The sequence below is a fragment of the Colletotrichum karsti genome (genome assembly GCF_011947395.1).
Source record: "Colletotrichum karsti strain CkLH20 chromosome Unknown Scaffold53, whole genome shotgun sequence".
In the NCBI taxonomy this organism is placed as follows: Eukaryota; Fungi; Ascomycota; class Sordariomycetes; order Glomerellales; family Glomerellaceae; genus Colletotrichum; species Colletotrichum karsti.
This window is the reverse complement of record NW_024065953.1, coordinates 207,567-221,317: the sequence shown is the minus strand read 5'-3', so window position 1 is coordinate 221,317 and position 13,751 is coordinate 207,567. Positions and strand designations below refer to the sequence as shown.

General features: G+C 53.7%; 3 protein-coding genes across 3 annotated transcripts; 2 read left to right on the top strand and 1 right to left on the bottom strand.

Moving 5' to 3' along the window:
- Positions 1–825: 825 nt before the first annotated feature.
- On the top strand, positions 826–3,817 carry CkaCkLH20_12020 (gastric mucin-like protein; the record flags this gene model as incomplete). The annotated part of the gene is made up of 2 exons (XM_038894734.1): positions 826–2,888; positions 2,938–3,817. The coding sequence occupies 2 exons, from the start codon at positions 826–828 to the stop codon at positions 3,815–3,817; spliced, it is 2,943 nt and encodes a 980-aa protein (XP_038739991.1).
- Positions 3,818–6,100: 2,283 nt separating this feature from the next.
- CkaCkLH20_12019 (GTP-binding protein ypt1) lies at positions 6,101–9,847 on the bottom strand (the record flags this gene model as incomplete). The annotated part of the gene is made up of 6 exons (XM_038894733.1): positions 6,101–6,298; positions 6,401–6,628; positions 6,706–6,753; positions 6,813–6,936; positions 8,352–8,419; positions 8,492–9,847. The coding sequence occupies 6 exons, from the start codon at positions 9,845–9,847 to the stop codon at positions 6,101–6,103; spliced, it is 2,022 nt and encodes a 673-aa protein (XP_038739990.1).
- Positions 9,848–11,829: 1,982 nt separating this feature from the next.
- Positions 11,830–13,154, top strand: CkaCkLH20_12018 (uncharacterized protein; the record flags this gene model as incomplete). Its single annotated transcript, XM_038894732.1, has 2 exons — positions 11,830–12,251; positions 12,305–13,154. The coding sequence occupies 2 exons, from the start codon at positions 11,830–11,832 to the stop codon at positions 13,152–13,154; spliced, it is 1,272 nt and encodes a 423-aa protein (XP_038739989.1).
- Positions 13,155–13,751: the final 597 nt, after the last annotated feature.

Here is a 13,751-nt window from a genome sequence, read left to right as displayed (position 1 = left end):
CTGCCGCACCCGTATTTTATCCAAGCAAGGACGCCGTTTAATCTTGCAAGAGTGCATCACCGCACCGCCTTAGGCTAGACATTTGCCCATCCCTCCTGCCGCCATCCGCCTCGTCCCTCCTTCCCACTTCCAACACGACAATCCAACTTTCCTGGGCTCGGAAAAGAACAAGAGAGAGAGACCACGCGCCATCACAGATCACCAAATAAGTAAAACAAAAACAGCCCTTTCTCTCGGTATCGCTATCTGCATCATCGCTTGTCCACCCTCGGTAGCCGCCTCATCGTTGCCAATCTAGCGGCTTGGGGGCGCTGTCCGGAAACGCGAACTATTTGTTCAATCCCACTCCTTGTGTCTCCTAAATCAGGAACATCTACTCGCTAGATCAAGCCACTTCCCTCCCGCTTGTGCTGGTGGCCGTTCGCCTCCATCTCCCATTCTTCTCCTCCATGCTCTGCTTTTCATCTTTCTTTCTCCAGATTAGATGACCGTTGGGCTTCTTCACTTTCAAACACTTCTTTCGTTTCTCGGGGCCGTCGCCAACCTGAACCCACGACGCGCCAAAGTGCGAGATATTTGCAACTGGTTGCAAATCTTCCCACCTCGCCACCTTCCTCGTCGGACTCGACTTTTTCACTCACCTCCGATTTTTCTTCACTTCGTCCCCGGTTTCAGCTTCCCTTCCATTCTTCCTCGCTTCATAACCCCCTTTCCAGCTTACCTCTTTCTCACTCGACGGTCTTCATCAAGCTTCCTTACTAAAACCTAATCTTGCCGCCAAACGTCTCGACACAACTTTCACGTACCTCCCGAGAATTCTTCACAATGCCCGAGTCTGCCGAATATCACGGTGGTCTCGTGGCCTTCGAGGGTCCTACCGACCTCGTATCAACGCAGCTGCGCCTGCTGCCCACATCATCGCAAATCGCCATCCTGCCAAGCGTCAAGGAATTCCTCGAGCCCGAGGACCCTGATCAGCCCTTCGAATCTCGCAGGTTCGTCAAGAGAGTCCACGATGCCGTCGTCAAGAGAAGGGAGGCTGCGATGGTCTTCCTCAAGGAGTCCTCTCCTAAGCGCAAAAGACTGGTCTTTATGAACGGAGGCACGCCGAGTGCTCAGACAGTCTGTATCAGGGCCATCTCTCGGAACGAGACCAACGGCGACATCTCCAAGGCCGAAGCAATCTTTAACGAAATTGTCAAGGGGGGTGTCGCAGGATTAGATGCACATCCTGCCGCCTCTAGGGGCTCTTTTCTAGACACCACGGAGGATATCGCCGAAGATCCAATTACACGAGCCATGCGAGCCGCCGATGCTCTGGATCGAGAGACCGAAAGCCTCCAACCATGCAGCGACATTGACCTCACCGTTGGTCGTCCGAGGAGCATGAGCCTCCCCATGTACAGCTACGCTGATAGGTTCGGTGATACGGCGCCATTCTACGTCTTCGGCGAACAGCCCCACGAAGAAAGCACCAGCGAGGAAGACTTGCCGACAGAGACACTTCAGACGCGCAGATCAGCACCAAGGTTGGCTATCACGAACTTTGACGAACTCGAGAAGTTCGCGGCTCTTGACTTCAACTTTGACAACAACAACAACAACCATAAATCAGTGGTCCCGGCCCCGGCTGCGGCTCCGCCACGTTCCCCGAGCTGCATCGGTGAGGCATACGAGCCGGCGGACGCGTTTCCTCCATCAACCAACCCTCCTGGTTTGCTCGATGTGACGTCCCCGCGCTCTGATGTGTTCAGCATACGCTCAACGGAGCCTATCATCATCGAGCAAGCTTCAATAGTCCGGATGAAGTCAACCTCGTCTGCGAAGTCTCTCCCGCGATCACATTCCGCGGACCGGCTTCGTCTTCACCGGAGCAACTCGAGGTACCGAGACACTTTGATGCGACTGAAGTCAAAAGACAGCACTCTCGCCAAGAAGAAAGGCAGCGACCGTCGACGATCGTCAGTCATCGAGCTCATTGAAGATGCAGAACGGCGCGAGAACAATTCGAAGCTGCTGGGAGCGCCTCGCACAGTCTACGTCAGGCCAGCTCGGTTGAACAAGACTTTGCCGCCACCGCCACCGAGTCCTAAGGAAGCTGACGAGTCTCTGACTGGGAAATCAAGCTATGTGGACAGGGGCACTGATGCGGAAGAGGTTGTAATGACGTGCTCATCGTTCCAGCCAGTGCTGCCGTTTTCAGAAGATCTTGTGATTCATTTCAAAGATGACAGCCCTGATCCGATACTGGATTATATGATTCGAGCTTTCAAAGAGGGTTTGTACCCGGTCGCCTTGCCTTCGTCCAGCACATCGGTTACGGACGGAGATGCTTCAGCCCCGCAAACCCCAACATGGCAAACAGAAGAGTGTCAAGTTACTCAATTCACACCTGCGAGAACCGTTCAGCTCGATGAATACGATCCTTTCTCCTACCAAGGTCCGGGATACGCCTCGAAACAGCTTCACTCTGTTTCTACAACCGTGACGGTCTCGACTTTGCCAACTCCTGCGCATACGCCTCCGCCGACAGTTTCGGAGATCGAGGATAAGTTCCACGACTTCAATACCGTCCATTGCCAGACTGCGGTCGCGATGCAGAACTCACTGCGATCCGTTCTTAACATCTATTTTCCTCCCAAGGCAAGAGGCTTTTCACAATTCAACTTCCCTCTGCTTCCTGAAATGGACGGTCTTTGGAAACCGATTTTCCGAGACGCAGAGCCAGGCGGTAGCCCAAGAAAGAACAACCACCGAATTGACCAGATTCTGGCCATAGGTTCACAAAAGGGGGTCAAGAAAACGTTTGTGTCGTCAATTACCTGTCAACTCGAGAAACTCGGCACGAAGTCCAGCGGTATCTCCCGCACCGGAAAGCTAGACTTCAGGTAAGTTCATATCGAAGTATTTGCAAGACATAGTCTAAGTCGTCTCCAGGTATCTCATTGCAAACGCAATGCAGTCGTTCACTGCGCAGCCTCTGGCAAATCAGACCCACGACAACCCTTTCACAAACTCTTATCTCCTGGCAACCCTCATCATCCCTCATCTCGAGACTTACTTTGCGACGCATTCCGAGGTCCGCTTCCTTCTCCTCGACTACCCTCCGGACCACCTAGCCACTATTCTTGCGTTGCAGAAGCTCGTCGGCGTTGACCTGATGAAAGTCGCGCAAGTCATCGACGCTGATGCCAAGGAGCCACTCCCCTTCACGCATGTGCGTGGCGGCTCCGTCGGACGCATCTCCCACCAAGGTGACTTGGCTTCCAGTTCAGGGTCTCTTCAATCGAAGGAGTCGACAACGGCAGTCTCGTCGTCGTCGCGGGACGGAAAGACTGTTCCGAAGGCCAACTTTCTCTTGACGTCAAAGGCGACGGAAGTTGAGATTGCCACCTTCATGTCCACCATCTGGAAGACTCTCATCCACGTCTCCAAGTTTTATCTCCCAGAGGACGACAGCCATAGATCCGACAATTTCTCTCCCTTCTCCCACTCCAACTACCATCCCGTCAGTCCTCCGATGTCTCCGCCATCCTCTAGCACACGCAAAACTGTCGGCAAGAAACCGGGCTCTATCTTGACGTCAGGTAGACCATCGTCCATCGCGGACACGGTCAAGACCCGGCGAGGCAAACCGCGCAGGACCGAGAAAAAAGCCTTGGGCGACGGCGCATCCGTCTTCACCGTCGACGTGGACTACGAAAGCGATGTAGACCTCGAGGAAAGACGTTTGATGCCCATGTTTCTGAAGAAAACCCCACAAGCTCGTAACAAGGGAAACAGCCGCAAGGCACTCAAGTTTCTCGGTCTGGCTTAAAAGTTCCAACTCTCACCTTTCTCTATTCATTAGATTTGGTTCGCATGTGGGCTGGCATCACAACGTTTTCCGAGCACTTGTGTGTTTTTATCAGCGTAATGACGATTTCATTTGTCACTGATCGAGAAGACAACGGTTTCGAAACCTGGGAGGGTAGGGGAGAACAAGGATGACGATGATCTTTTGTGGCGTGGAGAGATTGCTGCTCTGCTCAGGAGGCTGGGAATATTTGCTTGCTTTGGTTTTAGGAAGTGGTCACAATGACCTTAGCTCGTCCTTGCCGAATAATACCCAGTGATAAATTCTTCATCCCCAGGAAAAGAAATTGCATCTAAGATCCGAATCCGTGACCTCTCTTCCCTCTTCAACGTCACAAAGCTGATTTGATAACTTGGCAAGACGGGTACGGCAAAGGGCAAACACAGCATGAATACCGAGGCATAAGCACCAACATGAAAAAAAGAACTACATAGTCCTGTGCCTGGAAGCATTTTAGGTGCGAGACCCGGATTGATACTGAGGAAAGCCAGCCATCAATCGAAGTTGGAGAGGCGGGGGGAAAGGAAGTAAAATAAATCCAAAACCAACGAACCGCCGAAGGGACTTGTGTGTAGGATCACCGAAGCTTTCGAAAGGCGAACTTCCAAAGATGACCGGCTCGTCGCCAGGGGGGGGGGGGGGGTGGCCGCTGTCGTCCGTCGAAGGCCGTTTCTTGACGGCGTTGGATGATGTCCGTCTGTCGTATGGACCGCACCTGACGTAAACCGTCCACAGGCATCGTCTTCGGGCGTGCAGCGCACCGTTCCCGCCACCAGAGTGAGGCGATTCCCGCTCAACACCCGTGGTACCGCGGCGCTTGCCTGCCTCCTTCGCTCACACCACCCAGAATCAGAAATCGCAGAAGGAATCCGGCAAGGCGCACGCTGCGTCCTCCTGACGTCTCTCTTCTGTCCGGTCCCATCTCCCTTTAGGCGAAGGAACGAAGGATTCCTCGGAACCATCCTGCATTTCGACATATGCCAGTTCTCCCACAAGATCACTCACAAATCATGGGGGGAGGGGAATAAACCTCCCAAAATGAGTAAGTAGATTCAACAAAACGAAACTTGGACCGGAAGAGTGCGTGTTCGTAAATATACTGTTCAGTTGATTTAGATGATGGATCGAACGTCAGCGCTAATAATTTAATATGTAGCACTCGTAAGTAACAGTTCAAGACGGGGAGTCGTTACCTAGCTTATCGACGAGCGGGTACTGGGTGCGGCCCAGGTGATTTTTGGATGCATGTGACCGCGCGGGGTCATGTGTCCCCGGATTGTAGAATGCCGCGGGCGGCGCATTGAGCTCTCTTTTCCCCCAGCCCCCAACCCACGTGAGGCCGCGCCCGATAGCGCCGGGCCATCCGAGGATACCGGTCCCTTGGAGCATCGTATATTGACCGATTTAGCAAACGGAACTTGGTCAGTCTGGGATTAAACCGCGGGGACGACATCGACTGCCTCGTTCCATCGAGTTCCATACGCGGTGTCAGGAGTCATTATTACCACAGCGCCGGCACCCCACGCCACGGGACTCCATAGTGAGACAGAAAGGCCTCAAAATCAGTAAGAGAAAACGTCACTTGCCCATTACTTCGACCCTATCTACTAGAGAAAGCAGCAGCCGCCAAAGGAAACGTGACAAACGAGGAGGAACACCAAACCGCAGAAGACGAGAAGAGCAGAAGTCTTTTTCCAACTGATCATCCCCTTCGGTTATCATGTGCTTCTCCCCGTCGCCGGCCATGTTCGGTTGCAAAATACACGGTGCGCCACACAGCCTACACATGCACACGTAAAAACAGCCTCGTAGCTCTCATGCTCCAGTCCGGCGCCTCAACATCCCCAAGTAGATTATGGAAAGTGAGCCTGCGATGGGCCGGCGAGTCCATGAACAACTGGGGGCGTTCTGTCTTGTTGCGAAAAAAAAGAAAAGCAGCGTCGTGGTCCCATTACAGAGGTATCTGTCTGTCGAGTGCAAGCGTGGTGTGCCAAAGGAGCTGGAGCGACCCAAATCAACACTCGTCTATGCGTAGAAGAAGTATGAAAGCAGGAGCGGGGAAGAGGAAGAATATCAAACGATTCAGCCTTGCCCAAGCCGAATCCGATTCCTAGCACGTTCGTAGGCTGTGTAGTCCTCCCTCGCTTGTCTGCCCAGCTGTTTCCCCCCCGCCGAGAAAATCCGTAAATGCCATAGAACAAAGGTAAGGAAAGCGAGCTTCGAAAAGAACCGGGAGCAAGATATTTAGCAGCAGCCGCCGCCGGAGTTCGAAGAGACGCCGTGTCCGGGTCCGACCTGCACACTGGGTTTCGTGTTGTTCGCGGTCGTGCTGCCCATGCGCTCCTTGATCTGGCGGGCCATGGTGAGGAAAGCCTGCTCAACGTTGCTGGCGTTCTTGGCAGAGGTCTCGAGGAACGGGATGCCCAAGCTGTCGGCGAACTCCTGTCTGGGGTTAGCAGGCACGTCTTCAATGAGGCGATATCTGCGAGGCTGAATACTGGCAGCGCAGCGCCCGGCTCAGGTGGCTGGCAGGTGGCGGCGTACCTTGGCAACGGTGTACTCGACAACCTTCTTGTCGGACATATCGCTCTTGTTGCCGACGAGCAGCTTGTTGACGCCCTCAGTGGCATATCTGTCGATCTCCTGAAGCCACTGCTTCACGTTGTTGAAGGAGTCCATGTCGGTGACATCGTAGACGACGCAGATGCCGTGGGCACCACGGTAGTAGGAGGAGGTGATGGTGCGGAAACGCTCCTGGCCAGCAGTATCCCACTACGAAGACCAAAACGGGTCAGTTTTGTGGCCGATGACAGCCGCGGCAAGGAGATTGGCGACAAAGGTCAACTCACGATCTGCAGCTTCACCGTCTTTCCGTCCAGCTCTATCGTGCGGATTTTCTGTTCATCATCGTCAGCAGGGGATCGGTCGGTGGTGGAAGATGGACGGAAAAGCATACAAAGTCAACACCGATGGTGGAGATGTAGGACTCAGTGTAGGTGTCGTCGGCGAATCGCAAAAGCAAGCAAGACTTTCCAACACCGGAGTCACCGATGAGGAGAAGCTTGAAGAGGTAGTCGTACCTGTCATCGAGGTTAGTATCGTCGTCGAAATGGCGAGAAGGGTATCGGTATCGAGGTTTTTCGTGCGGAAAGGGTGAAGGGCAGTGCCGAGAAGGTGGGATGGATGAAGGGACTCTGCAGAAGTGAGAGGTCAGCATACAGACGGGCGTCGAAAGGCTTCGTTCCTCGTTCGCAAGGAGGTGATGGACGAAAACGTACTACTCGGGGTTCATTGTGATAAGCGGACGAGAAGCGAAGACTGGCAACGATCAGGAAGTGCAGCGGTAGGAGGCACGTCTGGCGGTTAAATGGACGTTGACGAGGTGGTGGGAGGCGATGATTTTGGGAGGTGTCGTGATGAGGTGTTGAAAGCAACAAAGCCAGTCAAGAGGTAAGGTCAGGTAAAGAGTCGGACGGAGTCAGGCAGGCTGCTACGTCAAGGTTTCTAGTGCCCGTGTAGGTAGGTAGGTAGGTAGAAATGTACAGGTAGGATCCGTAGCAGCCTCTGATTGCCTCAGAATTAGGTACCTTGGTGCTCAGTGTCCTCTGTTCAGTCCAGTGCACTGGCACCCAGCAGCCGCCCACGCAGGCCCAGGGAGATGGAATGTGCCCCACTCCTGCCTCAGTCAGATGTCACCAACGAATGAAACCCTTCAGCTACAGAGGACAGCACGGGACCAAGCACGTGACTTTTGAGATGAGTTGGTCCCTGTCGAATAGAAGCTCGAGCCTACTCCTACCTAAGGTACCTATGATAAGGTAAGCAGGACCCAACCCAGCATTCCCATTCCCGGTGTTCCAGCGCACCTACCTACCGTTGCGCAGGCAGCCTCGGCCCTCCGGCCTCCACTCGTCCACTGAGGTGGGACACTGCAGGTGGTCTGGGCCAGATGCCGCCCCGTAGGTACGTACGCAACCCGACTGCCGCGTCTGGTTCCTGCAGTCCTTGATATCAAGGCCCAAAAGTCTGCACTCGTATTCCAGATTGTCTGAGACCCCCCCTTCTTCCCTTGAAAGCTGCACTCCGCAGAGGCTTTGCTAGGTACAAAAGTCTCGTTGAGTTATGGTCATTTTGTCTTCGCATTTCTGGTCTTCTTTAAAAACGCTTGACAGCAAGCATCGATCTCCGTCGCCTTTGATACTAATTAGGCCGGTTCGAATCGGGGTCGGTACTGTACCTTGCGGCAAGTTTCTGCATAATGCCACACTTATATAGAGCGTGCATCGTGCATGTGGTGCCTGAGGTGGTACGAATACCTACCCGACATTCATGATTGACAGGACTCCACCAAGCCTCCGCGCTGCCTGTGGAGCTGAAGCTGGAGAGGAGCTGCCCATATCCCTTCCCCTTGTCCAGGTATCAATGTCAGGGTCGGGTGTTTGGACGGCTAGTGTTTTGGTAAATCGGCTGCAACCAAGTTTGTGACTACACAAACCTCATTGTGTGCCCGAACATGACATAACCCAAGCTTGTGACGGAAATATTGTTGATACTTCGTGTCGTCTGTTTAACGTGTTTGAGTCTACATGACTCTGCCGAACTCGCTCAAACATCATCATCTGTCTTCCTGCTGACTGCCTTCAGTCCGGCCATAGTCACCGCAAACTCGACAGCGCTGTCCAATCCTTGTCCTGTAGCCTTGGCATGCGGAGCGAATACTATCTTCATCCATCGTCGCCAGTTCTTGAGCGCTGGCACTCCTCCGCCTTCACCCTCATCATCCACGTGTCGATGAACTCCGTAAACAGGCTTCTTGAAAAGGGCAATGCGACATGCGATCTGCGTGGACCACACCAGCCCCAAACTCGGTGTCTTGAGCCCGAAATCAGCCATCGGATCGTCACCCCACCCTGTAAACCAGCGCTGCTGATGATCCAGTGCCAGCGCGGGGAGGGCTGGTGGTCCAACTTCATTCAGGCCTGGAGGTTCCGGCATACTGGAACGGAGCTGCTCGGCCATGGATGAGGTCGGTTCCATGGCGGACGGAGAGAAGGTTGCCGGCGGACCTCTGCTTCTCGATGCCAATGGGCTCTCTTGAGTAAACCCCACGTGACTGCTTGGAGCCGGCATCCTGGACACTGCAACCGGGCTGGAGAATCGGTCCGCGACCTGGTTGGACACCACAACAGCCAGGTTATACTTCTGAGCCAGCTCTCTAAGCAAGGCACCCAGCCGTGTCAACTCGTTGCTGCGGGCTCCCATGTTCGAGCCCTGATTGCTGACAGCCCCCCTTTCGAACTCGGCGCGGTAGTTGGAGGCCACCGAGTCCAGAACGATAAGTCCGATGTTGCGTCTCTCTACTTCCACTGGCACCTGGAACTGAAGGATGTGCTCTTGCGACTCAAGATCGGGTGTTAATGTGCTTGAGATGGCGTCGAAGGATGGCCGTTCTTCCAGCGGAAGATGTGCAAATCGAGAATTTGCTGACAGTATCTGTGAAAGCCGTCGGGTAGACAGCTGAGCCTCCGTTGTGATATACAAGGCCGGGCGACCGAGTCCATAAGGCGGTGGAAGCTGAACAGCCAGCAGTAGTGACAACAAGAACTGCGTTTTCCCCACGCCGCTCTCGCCCGTGATCTCGGTCACGTACCCTGTCGGAACACCTCCTCCCAATGCAAGATCCAAGTCCTCGTCGAGAGTGCTGATGGTAGACCATTGGTTTTCCAGGTCTGTGAGTGTTCGCCTGAGAGGGGCGTCGTCCTCGTCCTCAGCATCCCGGTGAGAGGGGCCGAAGTCGTGGTGAAGGGCGTCAACGACTGCCGCACATAGTCTCTTGACGTCGAGGAGCGGCAGCTGAGTGCGCTTGCCTATGTCGACAATGTCCAGAGTAAGAAGCTCGGTGGTAGAGATATGATGTCGTTCCAGAGTCTGCACCAGCCCGGCAAACTGCCTCACGGGGAAGTCTGGCAAAAGCTGGAGCAGGTCCGTCATGGCATGCGGCAAGTGTTTCAAACGGAGCGACGAAACTTTTGCATGGTACTCATACAATCGGATTTGGTTGAGGGGTTTTCCTCTATTCTCCCCCCTTCCTCGCTGGTCAGTCGGTTTGGCTGTAGAAGTGCTGGTGTTTGCCGAAGAGACGAATTCGGCCGAGCGTTCTGCGGCTTGGGATTGGGCGTTGATGGCAAACCGAGTTAAGAACAAACAATGTCGTTGGAGCAGATCAGCGATGCATCTCGATAATACACTTGGAGAGTACTGTGCCAGACCAAGTTACTGATTTGCATCCACAAGACGCGTGTGTTTGTTGCGGGCTGTTCGCAGCTTCCAACCGGCCAGGGATTTCGTTGCCTCGATATTAGATGGTAGGTATGTACCTACCTAAGGTACGGAAGGTAAACAATTGGAGTGAGTGAGTGCCCAGGTGTCCATGGAACTGGAAAGTGCGGACCGATTCCGTCTGCCGTCGCTAATTGGAAGGAATCCGAAATAAATGGAACCTTTTTTTGATTATATAATCCGCATTCATTTCGCTGGCTCAATCGACGACCTTTGTATTTGTAGCCTGGGTGTTGGACTTATTTTCATGTTCCATGAGCCCTTGAAACGCCATGGATCTTGTGGCATGTCAACCTACCGTTAACGGCCCAGACGTTTCCCTCAAGCTCGAAAACGGCCAGGTTCGAGCTCTTCATCGAAGATCTACACGCACGCGTGGAATCTACGAACAGTTTAGAAACGGCTTGTCTCCGAAAAGAAGTGCGGCGGTAGCAGGAATAACTCATAACAAGCGAGGCTCGGCCCCGTAGCATCAGCCCATGTTCTCATTGTGAGCTGACCCAAAGCAGAAAACACAAGCCTGATGTTGTAGTCTGCCTCGTCGCTTTGCTCTCGTCTAATTTCAACTTGGCTTGGACCAACTGACCAGAGGGGATAGTGTCGCCTCTGATCACACCCGCTAGTACTGGCTGGCAAGCACCGATCAGCCGCTACTGTCGAGAAATCCGACTTCCAATGGCACAGTTTCATTGTCGCTTGTGGTTTTCTGAGTCCCGCGAAGGATCGGATCGTCATGCTCGCTGCTCGTAGATAGCTACTGAAGAAGACGGACTCTCAGCAACAACCATCATCACCACCATCATCGTCACGGCTGTCTACGATCGACTCAAAAAGTACCAGCTCTGCTTCTGACATAACTTATGAAGAATTCGGGCTTCAAAATGTTGCAACAGTACAACTTTACTCTTCTCAATCCTCCTCCCAGCGCCAAGTCGCCCGTGTCAAGCTTCCGGTCCATGTCTCAAATTGTTGTTTGCAAATGTCTCGGCTGGGACAGTTAGCCTTTCTTGCTTGTCACTCGCTCGCACTATTCCCTCTATTCCACTCGGGAAACATTGCTCAACCCTCTGTCTTTATCGTTCGCCTTTGTCTCCGCGTTAACCCCGCCTTCTAGGGCACGTACATTCCTTGAGCATTTGCCCAGTGGCTGTTGACCCTTACTCTCTTGGCTTGCACCAACACCACTCTCTCCGTTCAGCTCCTGCAAGCCACAAGAAACCGACGGTATTACAATTGGTTGGGCCGAACCCTGGATGCCTAGCTAGTCATTTCCCCTAAGCCAAGGTCTACGACTAGAGGTCGATTAAGACTAGGCTAGGGCTGAGCAACTCGGGATTTGCTGTCGAAGCCTACTCAGCATCACCGGCCGCAGTCGGTGCTCACCCCTAATTGCTTCTATCAGCATAGCTCGTAATCGGTACGAGCGCCCCGAGCCTTTTGAGCTCGACAACAACAATGGGAAGAGAATGGGGGAACACAAGATTCGCCGATTTATAACGGCGACCCGTCTCCCACTCTCTGCGAACCCTGCCCCCCTCTCTGGTCTTGCCTGGTCTGCCTTGGGTCACCTTGGAGTTCCTCACAATTGATCACAGCTCGCCCTATCGAGTTACTTCAAACACGATTCGACTATCATGGTGATCTCGACCCGATCTATCGTCGGCCTGGCGGTCCTCTCAGGTCTTGCCAATGCCAAGATCTACGCCGCACCCGAGGCCACAGCATCCTTCAACTTGCCCCTCGACCAGTTCAGCCCTCAGCCCACCAAGGCCCCGGCCAATGCCGAGCTGAGGAGGCGGCAGACATCAGCTGGAACGACCGTACTCGTTGCTCCCGATAACACTTGTGGATACATTTCGGGCCGCGCCGGCGCCGCTTACACTTGCGGCACCGCCGCCAGCTGCATCTTCTTCACCTCCGCAACTCGACCTGGCTTCGTCGCGTGCTGCGACGCAGACGACTGTGGAGCGCGTCGTACCTGTTACGACGCCAGGCAGGTCTCTACTTCAAGTCTTTGCGATGGCGGCTGCATGGTTGACAAGTTCACTCTGAAGTGGTATGCCTAACACTTGCATCCCGGAAGATATACCAATCTAACATCGGATACAGTACAAACACGGCAAGGCCGTTCTGCAACACGATATCTTTCCCCGGCAGCATCTTCGATTATTGGTGTAACACCGTAGACATTTCAACAGTCCAAGCCGCCGTTACAACCTTTGAAGGCCAGACAGGACGTACGTGGGTTCCTCTACCACTAACGACCGACGCTTCTTCAAGTCTCCGCGCTCCAAGCGCGTCCGGCAGGTTCACAGCCACCGGATCCGGGTCTCTAGTAGACCCAGTGGCTTCAGACCCTACCAACAATGACAACGATAACGACAGCAACAACAATAACAATAATAAGTCCTCCACACCGGTCGGAGCAATTGTCGGAGGTGTCGTCGGCGGTCTTGCAGTGATCGCCCTCGTCGGTCTCGGAATCTTCCTCATCCTCCGCAAGAAGAAGCAGCCTGCTCAGCCCCAGCAATTCCAGCAACCAACCGTCAACCAGCAACCACCGATGGCCCAAGGGGACTACCCTTCTCATGCGTCCCCGAACCAGTACGCCGCCGGCTCTCATACCCAGTCCCTCTACGACCCCAAATTTGGCGCCCAGGGCGGATACCCCCAGAATTTTGGCGGCACTCCTCCTCCTCAAGGCGGTTACCAGCAGCCAGGCTACTTCGTTGCCGGTAACATGGTTCCGGACCGCGCGGACACAACAAGTCCTGGCGCCGTGTCTCAGTTCACTGATCATCGCTACAGCACGCAAACCATTGCTCCGGGATATCAGCCACAACAGCCTCACCAACAGCAGCAGCAGCAGCAGCAGCAGTTTGCTCAGCCGCAACCTACTATTCATGAGGCCCCGGCCACCAATGATGGGCACAAGGGCCAGATGCATGAGCTTGCATGAGCAGGCGATTGCCTCGTTTGTGCCGTGAATTTGTAAACCATGTAGTGATGAGGTCTAGATTCTTCCTGTACATTCTAAGCCATTCCCTCTTGTTTCTTGTTTTAGACACTACAGGATGACGTTGCTGTGCAGGGAAAACATAGAGTTTCATCTGGGCTTTTGTGTCACGACTACAAATTATAATAATCGTATTCTCATCCCATGACCATGGAGGCAGGTTGCGGTCCTAGACATCAGAATGTGTGTCACAAGAAAGGGGATCCTAAGTCTTGTATGTTTGCAACCTCGACATCTGGAGCAAATAGATACCTAGCAACGACTTGAACATGCAGGCTGCGATTGCAACAAGTTGTGCCCCCTAGCGGAAGCCTCCAAGGAAATCGATGAGAGAAAGACGTAAGATCGAAGACCCTGATAGGTGAAGCACGGGGGAGGTTTAACACGGAGAACACGGTAACACGGTGTCAGAATGACCCAGGGCCGAGACAGCCATAGAATGTGTTATAGACGACAACCAAGCAGGACACCAAGATGTTGTGCTGGGCTATTCAGCTCGCAATAGAAAACGTGAAGAGGACTTCCCAATAGAAGTCGCGT